The 19,663-nt window shown below is 45.3% G+C and overlaps 1 protein-coding gene across 2 annotated transcripts in view; it reads right to left on the minus strand.

Annotated features, from left to right (window-relative positions):
* LOC311273540 (protein jagged-2-like) overlaps positions 1 to 8,957 on the minus strand; it is a 49,947-nt gene extending 40,990 nt beyond the window's left edge. For both annotated transcript variants that reach the window (XM_084380641.1, XM_084380640.1), the window contains exons 1-2: positions 8,618 to 8,957; positions 7,340 to 7,663 (exon numbers count right to left, since the gene is read on the minus strand). In XM_084380641.1, the coding sequence (XP_084236767.1) occupies positions 7,340 to 7,663; positions 8,618 to 8,686 (393 nt within the window). In that variant the 5' untranslated portion in view covers positions 8,687 to 8,957. The remainder of the gene's footprint in view (positions 1 to 7,339; positions 7,664 to 8,617) is intronic.
* Between the last annotated feature and the right edge of the window lie 10,706 nt (positions 8,958 to 19,663).

The following is a 19,663-nucleotide window of genomic DNA, read 5'->3' on the forward strand; positions in this document are numbered from 1 at the left end:
AAGTCGACGCTTTCATGGTTATGGTAACTTTGAACGCTCGTGTCAGACTTTCCTGGACCGGTGTTGTCCTAAGATCTCTGCAATTAACCTGGTGAGTACAGTGTCCTCACAACTGACCCAAATGAGACCCAAATTATAATAAACCTGAATCTAATCTTCCACGCATCGACCCAGAAACCTCTCTCCAGTGCATGTAGACACACTGCAGATGTAGAAGTGTGTGAGAGTGCCACAGGGGTTTCTCCATGTCGTGGGGCGTTGGGTAACTGAGGTTACCGACGGAGATTTTGGCCCCAGATGTGTTGAGAAACCCTGCTGAACCTTCACACCGTCCATCTGGAGGGGACGCTTACAACAGGCTGCACCACGTCCACGTTACAGCAGAAGAGGAAACACCACAGTCCATCAGGTCTGTTCAGCTCCGTGTCTGCAGCATTCTTGTGGAAAGTCGAACGAGGAGTCAGGGCGTGTTCATACCGAGCGTGTTTGCAGCAGCGGTTTGCTTGAACTCTGGAGCTCCTTTAACTCGGTTTATTAGTCCAATAAAAGAATGGAGGTCATGTCAGGAAGTCGTTCATTTCCAGCTACTACTTCATGTGCTCTCTGCTGGGATAAACACCAGAGAAGAAGAATTACCAGGAAATCTGCCACGCTTAGCTGCAAAAAATCCCCCTCAAAGACGAAGATTGAGGATTTACAAATCCTTTAAACTGGAGCGTGATCTGACTTCATGTTCCCCTCTGGTTCACGATGCGAGCGCCCAACGAGCCAAACACAAAAAAGTACAGCACCGTGATCTTTTCCCACTCTGCCTCGGACCAAAGAAAGCAAACTGTAGGTGTGATCACACCCTCAAAGCTAGCAAAAACAAGCTAACAAAAATGGAGCACGGGAGCCAAAATGATTTCTAACACATGAAGTATGTGGTTTTCTCCTGGTGGATCCTCTGAGAGACGGACGAGATCAACACGGGATTCAGGAGATAAACAAACAGCAACAATGGAGGGTTCGGTCATCAGAACCTCCAGCTCCCTCTTTTATTTCCCATCCTGCCTTTCTTCTTCTTCTTCTCCTTCTCCTTCTCTCTCTCTGTCCAGCTGAGCTCTATTAGCTCTGAGAACGACTTCTGTGAGTCAAGTGGGAAATTAAGCTCTATGTGTGTGTTTGTGTGTGTGTGTGACGCTTTAATCACCTCAGTGCTCACAACGCATGTATTTCATTACCGCTGGCACACACACAATAGCTCCATGACTATACAGACACGTGCACCCAGTGAGCACGTCATCTGTGAGAGGGTATCTTATCTAGATGAGGACAAGAGTGCGTCAATACGAGGTGTGAAGCTGCTACGATTAATTGATAAATTGACTTGTTGTTACGGGGAAAAAAAATCAGCTACTTAAACGTTTCTGTCGTCCTCTGTGACAGTAAACTGAATCTAACGAGACATTTGAAGACGTCATCCTGGGCTTTGATCGACGGCCCTGATAGGAAAGCTATCGGACAAAGAAAAAAGACGTATCTGGAGCCGGATCCGTCTCACACTTTGATCAGATCTCTGTCACATGACTCCACCGCTTCCTGTCTTCAAGTTGCTTCTTCCATCCAGCAAAACAGTCCAAAACCCAAAGACTCGTCATTTACTGTCAGAAATGACCAAGAAAAGCAGCAAATCCTCACATTTAAGACGATAATTGACGATTCTGCTTGAAAAATGACTGAAACGATTCATCAATTATAAAAAAAAGAGTTGGTAATTAATTCACTTTCCATCGGCTGATACCTGCAGCTCCAACTAAACTCATTTATATTATTCTCTGTTCTGTTTTCTTCTGTTTGTGTTGCTTTGTTTTGTGTTTTGACTCGTGTCACCGTCTGTTCGATTGATTTGCATCGTCCCGCACACACACACACTTGTGCGTCACACACTTTCACGTGCAAACAAACAGGTGTGGATGGAACTGTACTGTACATACTGTACACACACACACACACACACACACACACAGACATTTAACTTGGCGATCGTTCAACACTATACCATCCTTGTTTCCGATTGGCTGGCGCGGGTCCACTGAAACTGTATATGAGGACATCTTCACACGGTGCGGCAGGTTTAACCGCAGATCTAAATCAGTGCACAGTATAGAATAAACTACAGGTAACCATAGCAACAACAGTGACGGCACATTACGGGCGAGGAGGTCGTCGAGTCCGTGGTGTCCTGACGGAAACTCGCATCACACTGTGTCCATCTTTGCATCTTTTCGCGAGTCTAACCTCGCTGTCACCTCCAGTTTCTCACTTCAGTTTCAAACTAAGCCTGAAAGTTTTCACTCGACAGTTTGAGCTACGTCACAATGCAACTGTGAGAACAGATTTATGATGATACAAGTACACAAAGCCGCCCCTGTACACACACATCCGTCACACATAGCACCACATCCAGCAGCAGCATCGACAATCGATCAGCCGGACACACTGAGCAGCTAATCACACATTTATACGCCTCCTCCTCCTCCTCCTCCTCCTCCTCCTCCGCAGGTCAGCTGACATGGAAGCAGCGGCAGCGTGGGAAAGATGAGCAGGTCCGTCCTGACCGCAGTTAACCGAGCGGAGAGCTTTCAACCAGCCGCGCCGAGGCCAGAACACACCACGTAACAGAGCCCTGCTGAGGCCGTCCTGCAGGCTTTTAGACTTATTAAAGACACGCAGAGCAGAGAGGAGCTGAGAGGGAGCAGGAGGACGCTCTGTGGTCCAAATGTGTTATTTTACAAAGAGAAACTTGTTTCAGGTTAACCACCAGACATGACCTGAGGAGAAGGAAACGGCACAACGATACTAATCACCTCAGAGCACGTCTTCTGTACAATCAAGGACTGAAGAGCTTCTATAAAACTCAGTTCTGAGTCACGCTAACTGTCCTCCGTGTTTGTTTGTGTTGTCTTCATGTGCATGTCGTGCTCTGTGGAAGAATGCAAAGCAAAACACAGCCATGACATAACAACACGACAACCATTCAGTGCCAATAAGGCTTGTTCAAACTAGAGACGCTGCACACGAAGTGACGTGAACATGATGCTGCCGAGGCAAAAAAACATATCGGTTGTTCCATAACTGACAGCCTAACATGCACTGCAAACATATATGTATAAATATATATATATATTTCTTCCAGTACAGTAACTAGTAGCTTGTGAAGCTTCCACCGACACTGATCATCTCTGTCACTCAGCTTCCTGAACACACCTCCGACCACACCAACCCTACGCTGCCTTCAGCGTCACACCATCTCCTCTTTTCCCAAAACTAATCAACCATGAAAGCATCACCAAACTGAGAAGGAGCTCCTGATGGAAGAGCGGGCGAGCGTGCCAGAGACGCACTCGGCAAATGAGCCAACCGAGCCAGCCGCCGGCAGTGACGGCAGCGAGGAAACGAGCGAAGGAGACGACTCGCCGTCATCCAACATTGCACTTTGTGATTGCTCACTGATACTCCTCCGAGTGAGGTGATCTTACGCTTGGCGCGCTGTAATCATAGCCTGTTTTCCTAATGCTATTTCACTAAAACATTCATTCCAGGACGAGGCCGAGGAGGAGGAGGACGAAGAGGAGGAGGAGGAGGAGGAGGAGGTCTCTCCACAACAGCTGTTCCACCTCTGTCCTCTCAGATCTGCCAGGCTGAGGGGGGAAATCTGGCAGGAGTCAGGGGCAGAGGGGAAAAGAAAACGGGCTATGAAACTGAAGGAGTACGCACCCTTGATCCTTGATTTACTCCAAGAGGGGTGAGGGGAGGACAGCGGCTCTAAAAATACCCCATAAGGAGAGAGGGAGAGGAGATGGAGAGACGGGGGGGCGGTCGAGGAGGAAGATGAGAAGAAGTAAATGCTTGTTTTTGCTCCTCTCACGACTGTAATCTTAAGTTTCTGCATCCTAAAAATACACCTCCCTCGTGACAGAAACCTCACAAGGAAGCTGTGGAGGGATTTTTATTCTGAAGGGGGGGCCTGCTTCCTCTCTCCCCCATCATCCCTCCTTCCCTCGCTCCATCGGTCAATCCCTCCCCCCTCCTCCCCCCCGTCCCTTTCACTAAAGATGTCACTAAAGACCCAAACAGCCGGAGGGGGTGAACATGAAGGGGGAACGATCGGCAGAGGAGCGAGCAGAACAATGTCCCTCTTTTTTTTATTTCTGTCAGCGGCTCATTCATGTCGGGACCAGTGGCCCAGATATCAGGGCCGACCGAAGGAGTCCACTATAGCAGCACCAGAGGCTACAGGCCACGGCCTCGCACAAACACACTCAGTGAGCGAGCGCCGGCGCTGTCTGTCGGCCCGGCAGCACGCCACGCTGCAAACTGCAGTCTGTCAGCGCGAGCAGAGCGAGACGTCTGAAGCTGATCGTCTCGAAGATGATTCATTATGAATTATAACAAAAATAACCGAAGGACGATTCAATGTTGAGATTGTTTCAGTTTTATTTCCCCACAAAGTATCTTTACTGTCTGCATGAACGTAGAGAAGCAGCTGGAGGAGGAAAGAAACCAGAAAATATTCACATTTAAGAAGCTGGAATTAGAGAATTTTGACTTTTTTTTCTTAAAATATGAGTCGTGGTTAAAAAGCTCTCAAGCTGAGATGATTTTCTCAAACTATTCAGGATGTTTTCATATCATAGCAGCTAATTTACATTTATAACTGACAGCACCAGGTGATCATAGCAAAGATCTGTGGATAGATGAGTGAACAGAGAAAAATCTTTGTGCCAAAACTTGCAAAATATCCCAAAATTCAAGTTAAAGATTCCTATTTTTAATCGATATACGCAGAAATGTGGAGGAGGAGTCTGTCGTGTTCATGTGGTGCCACATCGCTGCACTGAGGTAAAGGTGCAGTTTGCACATCATCCTTTGATTTATGGAGAGAAAACCTCATGAATTAGACGTCATATTTACACAGAAGACACAACAAGAGTGTAACTGCAATATGATGAGATGATTAATTGAGCAGAAATGCCAAATCTTCTCTGATTCCAGCTTCTCAAATGAGGGAATTTGCATCTTCTCTCTGTTTTATTTGATCATAAACTGATCATCTTGTAATCTGAAGATGTTGGTCGAGCAAAACAAGACAAACAATTCCCATAACAGAAAAACAATCAGTGGATCTACAGTTACAGCAGGTGTGGTTGTGTTGGGCTCACATCGCAGATATTAAACAACCAGTGAGACTTCCTGAGACGTCTGCAGAGCTGATTACAAAACCTGAAGTGTGAGGACATTTTTAAAACGCCTTTAACTGCTCCGACCTTGACAGCCTCGTCAGAAGAAGCTGCTGAACACTGATACCCTCCTTCCTTTGTGCCCTCACACACACACACACACACACACACATACACACACACACACTCCACCCCCTCCCGGGCGGATAGTGGAAAATACTGACCCCACACACGCCGAGTGAGACAATGACCCAATAACGGATAGAGCGTGAACCTGAGAGGCGGCGAGGTAAAGGCATCCCCCGGCCCAGATTGACCGGGGATCTTCACTTGTTTGAGTAGTTGGTGACACTGATATCCAGCCGCCTGTGTCACACACAACTTAGTGGTAACCGAATCCGCCCGCAGGGCCCCAACTTACTACTTCCATCTTCCCCTCTGCTGACAGCTGACCATGGGGAGTGATGAATGGAGAGGTCACGTAGCCACAAAGCACCCGATCTGTACGAGATGTATGTATGTGACATGAACACACACACACACACACACACACACACACACACACACACACACACACACACACAGGGTTCTGCCTTTGTCACAGTAAGAATGTCTGGAATGAGTCGAAGGATCGAAGGATTTTCAATTATTTCAGAAAGCATCTCGTGTCCTGATGTTCACTGATTTCAAACGCCGGCTTTTCTAAAGTGAGTAAATGTTTTGCTGCTGTAAACATGCAAAAAAGAAGGGTCGAAAAGACCGATTGTTTTATTAATCAATTATATTTTTAGTCTGTAAAATGTCAAAACTTGAAGACGAATGTTCAGCACACGTTCCCAAATCGAGCCTTAAAACTGCTGATTTGATCGAGCAAAACAACACAGAGCCCTGAATATTCAGTTTGTAATAATATGAAGCAAAGAAAAAGAAGAAATCCTCAAACTGGAGAAGCTGCAACCAAGATGTTTTTTGTATTTTTCAAAGGTTCATGTCTCAAAGTCGCTTTTGTCCGTCTGATAATGTTCAAATCTCAATAAAAATGACTTTAAAAGCTAAAAATGACTTGTTAAGATTGAAATTCTTGTATACTCGATTCTATCAAGAGTAATAAACTACTTTTCTCTTGACTGATTAGTCGATTAGCCACTTACGATGTTTTTTATGTGCACATGATCAACTTTAACCTCCTGAGGCCTCACAGTGGCTGAGTGCTCTTATTTTGACAGCTCATCAGCTGTTGTGGGAATCAAGCATGTGACGTTTCCTGCACAGGACGTCACTCTCACCATCAAACCTCCCTGATACACATCTGAGTGCAACAGCAGCTCCTGAAGCCAAACAGAAGCTTTCATAATTGCCAACACTGTTCCTGTTTCCCACGCTGCCTCTCCAAATAAGGAGCGGCGGCGGGTTTTGATTGGCTCAGCCGCTCTGTTTAGATTAGATAATAAGTTACCTGCCACTTCTTAATCATCACTGGCTTGGAAATCCTTATTTTCCTACCCTTCAAACACTGGCACCACATCCCCTCCACACACACACACACACACACACACACACACTGTAACTGAAGCCCCACAAACAGCAGCCTGTTTGGTAACTCATCAAACCGAGACACAACTGCACCGCCGCTGTGCGTAAAAGTCATGCGTCATGCGCGCACGGGGCTTGCGCTCGATCAGAAACACACAGACATTCACTCAGAAGCTCTGAGAGAGGAATGTGAGGTCCCTCGAGAGATGTTTGATGATGTAGGGACGCCAAAAGTTGCCAAATGGACACGCGGAGGGAAGAATGAGACAGCAGAGAGACTTTAAACAGAAAACTGCGCCAACATGTGCCAAAATTCACTTTGTACGAACTGAACAGTCCATTTTGTAATTCTACATTTTTGGACACAACGTCAGAGATTATCAACACGGAATCATGTTTATTATGTGATGAAACGCTGAGCTTTGGCCACAGCTTGAGTTCTAATGAACATTTTTGAAACTTTTACGCAAACTCTCCTCTGTAATCCACCTTCTTACACCAGTCAACCATCAAATCTGGACGATTTTTCAGATAAACCTGCAGAATTTCCACCCCCACCAAAGTGGCCCCAGGTTTCCACTCACCGGCCACGCGAACTGGAAGGGAATGATGATCTTCCCGGCGTCGTTGTTCCGGTTCTGTCCGCTCTTCTGGCCGCCCTTGAACTGAAAAGTATTCCCACCGATAACCTTAGTAGTTTCCCAGCCGTACGTGCACGGTCCATTGGTCGTGACCTCCGTTTGGTATTCCTTTAAACACACTCTGAAGTAGGTGTCGCACTCGTCCGCGCCGCAGTGGCCCTCCGCCGCGCTCTTCTCCGCGTCGCAGCAGTCGCCGTTCAGGAGCTGACCTTTGGGGTTTTCCACCGAAATCAACTGCAGCTCGAAGTAACCCGTGGACTGAGACACCTGAGGGGGACATGAGAGGGTGAAAAGGTCTGCAGGCGAATAAAGTCAAGTTTTCTATCTTTAAAATCAATTCAGATCTAATTTTAAGCCAAATACAGGTTATTTATTTCTACCAGAAGTGTTTTAAGGGGTTAGGTGTCAGATGGCAATATCAGCCTGCTCCAGAAAAGCAACTTCATTATTCAAAAGTCTCTCATCTCTGTACATTTCTGCTGGGAAGAAGTGAAATTATCTCAGAATGTGAGCAGATTCCAGGAAAAAGCAGCACTTGAACGTGTTTTTTGCAGCGTGCAGTCGCTCTGCAGCCCACACTACTGTACATTTTGGCACATAACGCGACCTAGTACTCCAATTCAGCTCACTCTGCAGATCAGGCTGCAGCCGAGTACCCCAACAAGACCTGAGCTCGAGTCACAGTCAGATTTTTCTCTCCAAAGCCTGAAAATACGAAACAAATCGACCAAAGAGCTGAGATATTGAGGGTATGTTAGCGATCTGACCTCTGTGACTTCTCCCAGGACATGAATGCTCCACGCAGGTGAAGCTGCGCTGCAAACATGCGAAGCTATTTTGCGTAAAAGACCAATTACGCACTCAATTTTAGCACCGCAGCTCTGGCGAGGAAACTTTATGGATAAATACAAAACTTGAGCCACGCTCTGTCATAACTTTGAGGGTTTTATCTCTGGGAAGCAGCTCATTAATGTTTTATCTCACCAGCACACAGCTCATGACAGCAGATGTTTGGGGAAATGACAGTAAACTTCATTAATCTCCCTGAAGGGAAGCGCAAATTTAGAAATTCCGACATCACATGATTCAACAGTCGAGCAGGCAATTCAATTAAGGCTGGAATTTAACCCCCTCTAAAGAACAAACTTCCAGTCCATTGATGAGAGAAACCATCAGTAAAAATCTCACTTTCCGTTGAGATCAGTAGAATAAAGTTCTCACCTCAGCCCGCAGCGTCAGGAGAAGACACACTAGAGAGAAGCGGCGCAGTTTCCCCGGATTATTCCACATGTCTCCGGCTGCTCAGTGTTGGTTACCATGAGGGAAATGAAATATATGGATGTCTCAATCAGTCAAAATAATTATGAAGAAGAAGAAAGCGGTATCCTCCTCCTCCTGGTGTCCGAGGCGTGCACGGCGTGGCTGCTCGCTCCCTGGGATGCCCGCGGCTCTGGAGGAGGAAAAAGCGCTCCGCTGCTGCTGCTGCTGCTGCTGCTGCTGCTGCTGCTCTTTGGTCCACGGACGCACAACAAGACGCGCGAACTCCACTTCCCTCCGCCGCTCGACGCACTAAACAGCAGAGAAGGGGAGCAGCGGTGCGTCTCTGCTGCCCAAAGCTGGAGCCGGGCGCTCCCCCGATGATGGGCAGCTGCCTGGACCAACCACAGCTCGCCTGGGTGGAACATTTGTCAGCTGGGAGCCAATCAGGGAGAGGGGCGGGAGAAGGAGTAAGAGGAGGACGGCTGATGGATTTATTACTGAAGTTTTCTCACACGGGAGCTTGTATTTGTGTTTTTACTTTACAAACACAGTAAAATGACATTATAATGAAAATATCTGTCTCCCTCTACATTAAAATAAAAGTCTTCCAGAAGTCAGAATGTTTCTACCTGAAGCTTCGTGCACAACTGTGATTCAGGAGATTCATTTTAACGCAATAAAACAAAAGCAAACAGTTGATGCTGTAAATCTGAGCCATAAATAATGACTCGAAGCACGCAGCGTGGAGGACATGATGTGTCTGGTGAAGGACACCTGAGCTGCTCCTCACTGACCTGCAGGCAGAGGAAACATGGCCGTCAGCGCCCTCTACTGACCGCTGCATGCACTGAGGATGCAGGCAGGATGTGATCAGAGCTGGAGACACTACATCCAATCAGAAACTAGTTTTAAAGGTAAACTTTTATGTTTTTACTCAGCTGCATTTCACAGAGGACATTTTGTGTTTTCTGTATTTTTTATCCAAAATACATCTGTAGTGTTTCTTTCTTTCTCACTCATCTCAAAGCATCGATCCAGATCGATAAATGAAATTTATTAAATTAAAATTCCCACGGCACGTCTGTGTCACGGTGTCTGTCCAACTCCTTTCCTAACAGTGCTTTGTTTTTATTAAAAAGAACAGATTGTTGTTTTAAATATCTGATTAAATAATATTTCCACTGAAGAGTTCAGTAATAAAATGGTCAAATCATATTTTAGTTGCGTCTCCTATCGATCGCAGGTTCCTGTATCAGATCAAATCAAAATCGTGTCGCGGCAGACTTTGTGATATCGGCAAATATCGTATCGTTGTCCAAAGAATCTCTCTATCTCTCGCTGTTTGACTGACTTTGATACTTGAGTACATTTTAATTCATTTAATTGTGACGATGGTGTTATTTGGTGGTCTTTTCAAACCAGTTTGGGATCTCAGGGCTTCAGCAGACTTGGATTAGGCTGGACGGAGATATATGCTGTTTTTTAGGAGAATGCTGCAACGCTGTTTTGCTGTGAAGCTCCAGAAATGTTTTGTAGACTATAACAGGATGAAGTGTTCCTTTAACACTATTATCACACGTGTGTTTAATCTCAAAGCTTCTGCCATATGAGAGGTTCATAAGGAGTACGAGCAGCTAACGATGCAGCAGCGACAGTTAATCATCTTTGTGTTTACATCCCAGCATAACTTATTACAACACAAGTGTTTTACACAATAATCACTTTCTGTGATGTAAAATCAACGATCTGAGCGGATAAACGAGGAACGTGCTTGCTTTAATGCCTCTGCAGCTGCTCGTGCACATAATGAAAAGTAAAGGTCATGAAACCGTGGAGGAGGATCCCTGCAGGTGTCTCTGATTCAAACTGATGAGATACACTCAAATCAATCTTTTTAATTAAAGTTATTAGAAACTGAACGTGTCTGTTAAAGACTGCAGAGGCCGGAGGTTTGACAGGTGAGCTGAAGTTTTTAATATCCTTCTCCAAAATTTTAAATCACTGTTTACACAAGGATAACCGCCTCAGCCCTTTGTCTTTTATATAAAAGCGATATTGTTGGAGTTGGCTCCACAGTGGGAAATATGAATTATTGCAGCGTCTCTGGAAAAACTGACATTTGGAAATTGATTTGAGAAGACGCCTGCGAGCTGCTCAGCACAATGGTGCTCTATCCACCCACGGCCTGGAGCTCCTCATTTATTTACACTGTTTGGGGGTGATGTGGTAAGAAACGGCTACATCTGAGAAACAATGTCACAATCCCCAAACAATGTTTATCTAACACGTATCTGCAGAACGTTTATGTATGGAGCCAAAAAAACATGTTCTCCCTCCCAAGTCGTCATGTACGACAGCTCCATCGGCGGCCTTCAGCTCCGAGTATGAGGCTCTACCGACGCCTCTGGCGTCAGTTTTGCATGTGAAGGTCTCGATGGTCAAGTTAGAAATAATATCTAATATACAACGTCTGGTGAGACCTTCAAAAGAAAGATTTATTGTGATTTTTGGACTGTTATTAACATTAAATGGTCAGTTTGACAACTCCCAACTGCGAAGCGTTCCAGGCACAAAGCCACAAGAGAACAAACATCTTGGCTAAACACAACAAAATGATATGCCGATGACGACGTACTATACATTTCATTTTTACGGCACTTTAATATTTAGAAACATGGGTATACATTTCATTCACTGGCCTTTCACAACCCCACCTCCCTCCCATGGGCGATGCCACAGTTGTGTGACATCACAACTGCTGGTTAGATAAATGTGCCTTGGGTTTGCAAGTTGTAATTCCAACTTCGACTGGCACCACATGCCAAGTATAACCTGCTTTATTGTCTGTTTTATTCTGAACAGGACCATCATTTACAAATGAACCTCATGCTGCATTGAAGAAGACTTGAAACAAGTGATTGAGACCATATTTCTGTCAGTTTCAGACCGTTTCAGTGTCAATTTCAAGCCTCCATCACGCATGAAAACGCTGTCAATGTGTTACTTCCAGCGTGCAGGGAAGATTTCCTGTTGCCTCCATATTCGACACACCAGGCTTTCATCCACACTGTCTCAGATGGCGGGCCATGGGACGGTCTAATAAGACAGCTGTTTCTCCCCACACTGATCTTCCTGCTGCTGCTCGAGCAGACAGTGGATCAGTTCTGCGGGCCGGCCGGTCGGTCAGCGGCTGCAGGACGGAGTCAGACAGGTGGCCTCTGACACCCTGCAGCAGATGTTTCCTCCCAGGGAAGCAGGTGCTGACACACACACACACACACATTTTGTCATTGCACATACTTGTGTGCACATGACTCATTCACATGCCTGCACACAGACACAAACGTCTTGTGTTCATCTCTTTATGACGGCTCTTATCAGCGGCGATAAGGAAGTATGGGAAACACCTTTCAGACAGATAAACTGAGGGAAGTAATGAGGTTAATTAGCTGCATAAAACTTACTGGACCGCTCGTAGCAGATGATCAACGGTCCCCGTACAATTTAAAAAGTCCAGTTAGACTTAATGCAGACTTAATGTTTTACATTCAACATAAGATGAGCTCATAAAACGATACCGCCACTCTTTCTTTCTTTCTTTCCTTTCTCTTCGTTTGTTTGTTCCTTTCTTATTTCTTACGTGATTCGATGCGTCTCTGACAGCACCTGTATTGTGTAATCAGTTTGGGGAGCTGTCGTCCATCTTCATGTATAGCGGATGGTGTATCCTTTACTATGTCAGTGTAACTAAGTAGATAAATGGTAATGTTAGTATTACATCGTACAGCTGAGGCTAACAGCGATTCTGACAATACTTTCTGAGGTATCCTGTCATTACACTGTTTTATAACTGGTAATTTTGCATTGGTGGGATTCGATGGAAAGTCATTAGGATTTATTGTCTGTGTAGCATGAATGCTAATGAAAAAAACATATATTGTGGGAATCTATTACATCTTTGTCGACTAATTGTTGCAGCTCAACTTGACTAACTAGGATTCATCTCAATGTTTGTTCAGAATAACGAAAGTAAAAGAGCTGTTGAGACGCCCGGATCAAGGTGGTAGACCAACTGTCTGACAGACTGACGGACATCACTATCCTCTGATCCCTGCAGTGTGGCTTTACTTTAAAGTACCTGTTTAATCATAAGAGGACACAATGTCAGTCTCACACAACATCAGGACAAACTCTCAGTGAGGTAGATGAAGTGGAAAAAGTTGTGTACTGTGTAAAGTACAGTGTGTGTGTAGACCTCCTGTACATGAGTTGGACATGCAAGAGTACCACCTAAAAAAAACAAAAAACAACCTGTTTTCATATTCTGCAGCTGAATGTTTGAAGGATTAAGAACATGCAGCAGGAGATAAAGTCCCATCTCACATCGCCGGGGCCTCTAATGCAGAACAAAGACTAAACAAGAGGCGTGCTGAGGTCTACACACTGATCTGATACGTCCTGCAGAGCAGATACGATGCTGCCGTTTACTCCAGCTGACGTCCACAAGACTTCTGTCCAAGGATGTGAAATGCAAAATACTACAGGTATGTCCATGATTTAAAAATGTGCGTCCATACAGAGCTCCCACAGGGTCAGTTTTTAAATCATTAACCTGTAGTACGCGGTCTATATATAGCTGTGTACTATATATTTACCGCCTATTGATTTATACTGCATGTCTTCCTGCTCTGCTTTACAAGCTCAGCTCTGTCTGCACCGATCCCACCGATACAAATTCCTGCACATTAATCACACCTGGTGATTAAAGTAATTGTGCCTCTGATGACTGTATTTTGCGATCTGAGTGGACATGAAATATTCAGACTTATCCCTCTGTCATTGTGAGAAGTCCTGAGTCAGCCCTGCAGGTGAAGCACAGCGTGTGCCTGCCTGCACAGGACGACTCAGTCGCTCTCACTTTTTTTATTGCACCTCTGCGTCGATCTGGTGGCTTCGCTCACATAAAGACACAATTCATTTGCCTCAAACTCCAAAAGCTTTGTTTTTACAAATTCACACCATGCAAATGTGTTTTAATGTGTTGTGTTCTTCTCTCAGCACGGTGTGTTAAACTACAAAGATTGTTATATTCTGAGATTCTGATCCATTTGATCTGATAACGTCTGCAAAGAGCCGCACGATCACATCATTTTATTCACATTCAAGTGAGCAGAGGGCTAAATCTGTAGAAGATCTGGGTAATTTCTTACCCAGGAAGTCAAGGTGTCACCATAATCATGATATCAAAACAATAGTCATCATGTTAATAACACATATATGATAATATCGTGCCATAATTCAGTGCAGTTGTTCAGCCTTGTGCGTCTCTTTGTATTTGGTGGTTACAGACTCTCTTCACCTCCTTACACTCACATTTTGAGGGTGATTTAACAGCACAAAGAGAGAAAACACACAGCAAACACATGTTTTTATTATTTTATTATTATTTCTCTGGATATAGCGATAATCCCGTTAATGGGAATTTGTTTGGCCACAATAATCTTGTAGTAAAAATCTGATATTTTGAGAGTCGACCAGGAAGTCGATCGTTTTTTGGCATCACGTGCAACTGAGCAACTTTCACAGGAATGAAGCGGTCCGTAATGTCCGACACTGTATCCTCATCTCCCATATATTATCCACAGGTCCAACACATGAGCAGAGAGGCTGCAGCACTAATAATATATATTACCAGTTCATTTGGTCACACACAAAACGTAAAGAGCGTCTTTGACTCCCCCTTGTTCTGCTCTCTTTCCTCACATGTATCTGCTGATATCACAGAAGCTCGTCCAGACAGAGTCAAACACACTGAAGCTCTGATGGTGACTCACTCGCACCAGTAACATTATACAACTCTGTCAGACCGGGTTTCACTTTTCTTCTCTGATCTGACGTTAAACTCTTTACATGGTCTGTTGTACCCAACAAGCGTTAGTTAACAGGTAACGAGGCCGTTATCAGATGCTTATTAACATTAATAAGACTGTATGAGTGTTAATAATAGCGTCAGACATTTAAAAGGCACTTATAGGGAAACTTCTTAACAGTTAATACACTATAAAATGTTAATAAAAGTCTTTTTTGGCTTATTATGATGATAAACACATTTATTGAGTTTAATTAACTGATTATTTTGTCATTGTCCAACGTTTACTTAGTTTAATACCTAATTATGTATTTATTGGCAGTTAACTGCGCTCTGTTTTACATTTACGCGATCTAAAGCGAGAACAAAGCTTCGCTGAGGTTAATAAATTCTTTATTAGGCACCTAATGAGGCATCAAAGGCAGGTTTCTCTTCTCTGTGACTCACGAGCTACTGTTTTCCAGAGTCTTGTTGAAAACCAAACACTAATGTGTGTTTTCAGGAATCGACGTGGCCAAAAAAACACATTCGCTTTCACCTTCGCCCGCAGCTCCTGCACACAATGTTGAGTGCAACGGCACACAAACAGGCCGAGGGCCGCGAGGGCTGCCATAGAAACGTTTACAAGTCCCGTCCTGAAGAATGCAAACAGACCTGAGTGCAGCTCTTATCTGACAAAAGAGTAAACTTTAGACAGTCTTGTTGCGGCTTGCCTGTGTGGTCCTTCAACTACAATACGGCACATTGGAGGATCGTTTTCTCTCCGAGTGGATGATTGTCTCGGTTTTTTCACTCCGCCTATAACCCAGCAACTCAAATAAAGATGCTTTCTTGTTTACAGGGAGAGTCCGGAGGGGGTAGTTACAGGAGAGAAAAGACAGGATTACTCAGGGCATGTGAAGCTGCTGCTGATGATGTAGTTCAGGGAGTGGAGAGAGCCACTGATTCACTCTCAGTTTCCCAGCAGCGATTTAAACGTGTGACGTTCGGCTCCCCGACGGTTCGCAGTTGCTCATCACAGGGCGGGGTGTGGGCCGGGTCAGGTGGTGCTGTAGCTGTGAGCTGTTTGGAGAAGCAGCCAGGATTCACACAGCAGGAGTCTTCAGGTTGCATCAGGTGAGTTATCGGGCAGTCTGAGACGAGTGTGTCACGGTCAGATGTGGATCAGCGTCTGGAGGCAAAGCTCCAGGAAGCGTGAATGTTGTCAGACTTGGAGGAAAATGTTTAAAAAAGGAATGCAGCTCTGTGCCTGTGGTGCATTCAGGTGCTGCTGCAAAAATAAAGAAAAGCATAACACTCACAAGCTAAAACCAAACTAGGGAAACAAAATCTGAGCAAACATGAGCTGCAGTTTGTGAGAAATGACCAGGATTTACTTTAAAACTTTCAAGACATTAACTAACCAGAACAGGAAGAGGCATCGTTTCCCCAGGTCACGGTCCCACACCTGGAACAACTCTGGTGTTGTGTCAAAGTCTGTGCCCCTGTTTATATGTGTTTCCTCTCAGCACCGGGACTTGGACGGTTCAAAACCAGCATCCTTTCTACCAGATCAAACCTGCCTACTTATTAATACAGCCAGCGCTGAGATCAGGGTTTTCTACATCAAACTGGGATTTTTACAGAGTTTTGTTTTTTTTGCTTTGGACAGCCGGGCTGTCATCGGTGGCATCGTCAGTAATACCACAGAAAAACAGTGGGGAGGAGGGAAATTTGGAAAGTTGTGTGTTTCCACTTCGATTTGTGCATAAAGTGGTTCAGTGTCATCACCTTCTTAATAACTGCTGAGTCAATCAGGCTGTGATCTCTGTATATTCTGGAGTCATGGCCTGGAGGTTTTATTCTCTGCCAGCTGCAGTGTTATAAGGTGGTGATAAGGAGCCCGTCAGAACATCCTGAGAGGACAGAGTTCAAGCTTCCAGGTCAGCGCCGAGCGTTGTGACCTCCTGCAGGCAGACGCGGTCAAGAAAGCAGAAAAACCCTGTTTGACCTCCGTCTGCACCTCCACTCAGCTCCTGCTCTAAAGGCTCACACCTTCAGAGGAAACGCTGTTTGATCACCTGACAGCTCGCTGACAGGCTGGAGATCCATCAACACGCACACACACACGCACACACACACACACACCTTCTGATTGTTGGAACAGGCATCCAGATGAAGCGTTATTCACCACTTTCTAAGTAACCGTCCGTTACCTTGTGTTTGAATCACGCACACCCCACACACACATATTTCTGCAGCTTGTAGCAACAGTTCTCACGATGCATGGGAAAACTGCAGTGGGAAGCAGTTCTGTGGAAACTGGCCTCAGTCTGAACGACTTTATCCGTTTTTGCTGGTGCATGTACCTACTAGTTATCGGAGAGGAGAGCGAAAAACGCAGCTAGCCCTGAAGTATCTGTACTGCAGAAAATGAGTACTGAAACCATTTCAAACACTCAGTATTGATAGTTTCGATACGCTCGACAACACTAGCTCACAGCGGGATACGAAGCCGCGAGGAGGACGGAAGAAAACAGCGTTGCACTGACGCTTAAACTGGTGTTGTGTCTAAATCTATCAAGATCTTCACCACAGCAGTTTCAACCTGTTGAAAACCTGATTGGCTTTTTAAATTATTGCCCTTTTAGTGACCGAGCTGCTACAATAAAGGCTTTTTTAGTTTTTCCCCTCCTCGTCTCCTGATATTTTCTTTTTTCAGAGCGCCTGGATTGCTTTTGAAAAATCACCATTTTCTCCCGTTTGAGAGCAGCGACGCCACGTTTTGCCACCGTTGTGTTGAACAGAGCAACCAGTCATCTTCTCTCCACCACATTTTAAAACACGATCAGTTTGTACAACGTGCACAATAAGAAGAGCAGCGCCTCCATTTGTCTTTGTGTAAATGTAAATATAATTCATGTCTCTCTGGGGAGCGTCAGTGTGCAACAATTCTCACACATCTGCGGAAAACAACACACTTGAACAACATACCTTCACACAAAGACAAAAAGACTAAAATCCGACGCCCACGCCTACACACACACACACACACACACACACTTGACACAGACGCCCACACAGGGCAGGTGGCAGGTGAGCAGGTGTTTGTTGGCGGGCGGATGAGGTCAGTTTGTGAGCAGCAGCAGCAGGTGCAGTCGCTCTAATCCAAAGGTGTGTGTGTCTGTGTGTGTGTGTGTGTGTGTGTGTGTGTGTGTGTGTGTGTCTGATAACACTGGAGACAGGATGGTTTATTGCCTTTATCACCTGCAGGACTGAAACCTTTGGGAAACCCCTCCTTTAGTACCTTTCCAAAGTTGTTGACCACCAATTTCTGTAACTTTACTCTTTTCTTGATTAATCTGGGGAACATCTTGGGACGAGCAGGAGGAAGGATGGGCCACTAAAAAATGGATGGATGTGTGGACTGGTGCCTACGAAGTGTTTGGGGCTTTATACAAAAAAAACACGCAAAGGTGTGAGAAAGAAAAAGACGACTGAAGGCTGTTGAGCTTCTCAGGACTGTTTCAGGACGCATGGCTCCGTTTTTTTAAATCCTTGCTTTTGTTTACTGTGATCAAACTTTTCCAAATCAGAAGTTTAATAAATACATTTTCTTTATTGCAGCAAAGTTCCTATTGGACTGCTCGTGTTGATGTTTGACTCATTTTTCAGGAGGAACCTTATATTCCTCATTTTTTATTGAGTACTGGCACTAAAATCTAAAAGTGATGATGCCCAGCCTCACTGCACAATCACAGGCTGCAGCTGTAAAACAAAATGAAGAGAGGTTTTATCTGTTAAACTGAGGAGACTACATGCTCACAGCCGGACACATAATCGCTTTCTGACTGGCTTCAACTGGATTTTCATGAGGAGAGGCCTTTTTTCTTCCATCGTGCTTCAACACCTCGTCTGATAGCAGATGTTATGCCGAGTGTCTGTCACCTTGCTGCAGGTCGGTGGAGGCTGCAGGCTCTGATTTCAGCACTAAAACCTCTTAACAAGGCCGAAAACACAAAGCAGGTCCCTGTCATCTTACACGGCAGCATATGGGCCCCGGTTCCCACACCCAGCTCCATGTAAACATCTCATTAAGCTGTGCAGGGTGGAGGGAGGGGAGGGGGGGGCTCGGCTCTAAAGAGGAAGGAACAAAACGACAGTAACCCCCCTCCTCTTCCTCCTCCTCCTCCTCCTCCTCCTCCTCCTCCTCCCCACAGACAGTGTCAATTAGGTCCCTGTCTCAGACTGCTGGCTGGAGGTGCTGCAGGTCCTGTGAAGCTGCAGGTAATCACTGCAAATTAATACCTGCGTAAGCTCGAGGGGCTTTCTGTGAACTCTGCGAGAGCTTTTAAAAAAAGGGATGGATGAAGCTCGCTGCATCCTGCACACCTGAGGAGACACATCAGTGAGCCTGTGGATCAAATGTTCATGTGCAGACAAAAAGTGTTTTTATAATGAGGACATACTGAAGACAAGGACAAGTACAAACAACAACTGGGGGGGATAAATGTCTCGTGTCCACTTTAAAAGGCAGGTGGAGGTGTCCTGACGTGTCAAAGGGTCAACAGATCAGGACTTTGGTGTTTGTGACCCGTCGAGTGTCTCTCTGCTGGGATCTTAGAGGAGACGCAACACTGAACACAAACCTGGAGGACTGACAGAGTCTGGAGGCAAAGCTCCACCTTTACCACCTGAATGCCTCCAACAAAAACAGTTTTGCTCTACTCCCTTTTGTCATCGTTTTAAAAATACAGTCGATCGACCCAATCGAAGTGTCCTCAACATGGACGGCACGTATCATCGATATCTCGCTCAGATCTGAGCGTGTTATCTCCTCGTGGGGCTTTTTGTTGTGGCAGCAGATGGCGGTGGAGGAATCATCACTTTCTCAGAATCTTATCCGCTCGCCGCCACGCAGAGTGACTGTGAAAGAGCATTCTTTGATGGAAAGATGAAGAATTCAGCGCGGCTGTGGGCAACCTCACAGGTGAGTAAGACTTTGCTTTGTGCATTGTATTTTGCAGACTTCGAATCTTCACCCGACTTTCTATCAGCATGAGGGCGAGGAGATAACGACTGGGTTTTTATTTTTAGGTCCTCGGTCAGTCGGAGCATTTTTCTTTATTTTAACACTCAAGTCTCTAAAGGTAAAATAC

This window comes from Pagrus pagrus (genome assembly GCF_965226575.1).
Source record: "Pagrus pagrus genome assembly, chromosome: 18".
NCBI lineage: Eukaryota > Metazoa > Chordata > Actinopteri > Spariformes > Sparidae > Pagrus > Pagrus pagrus.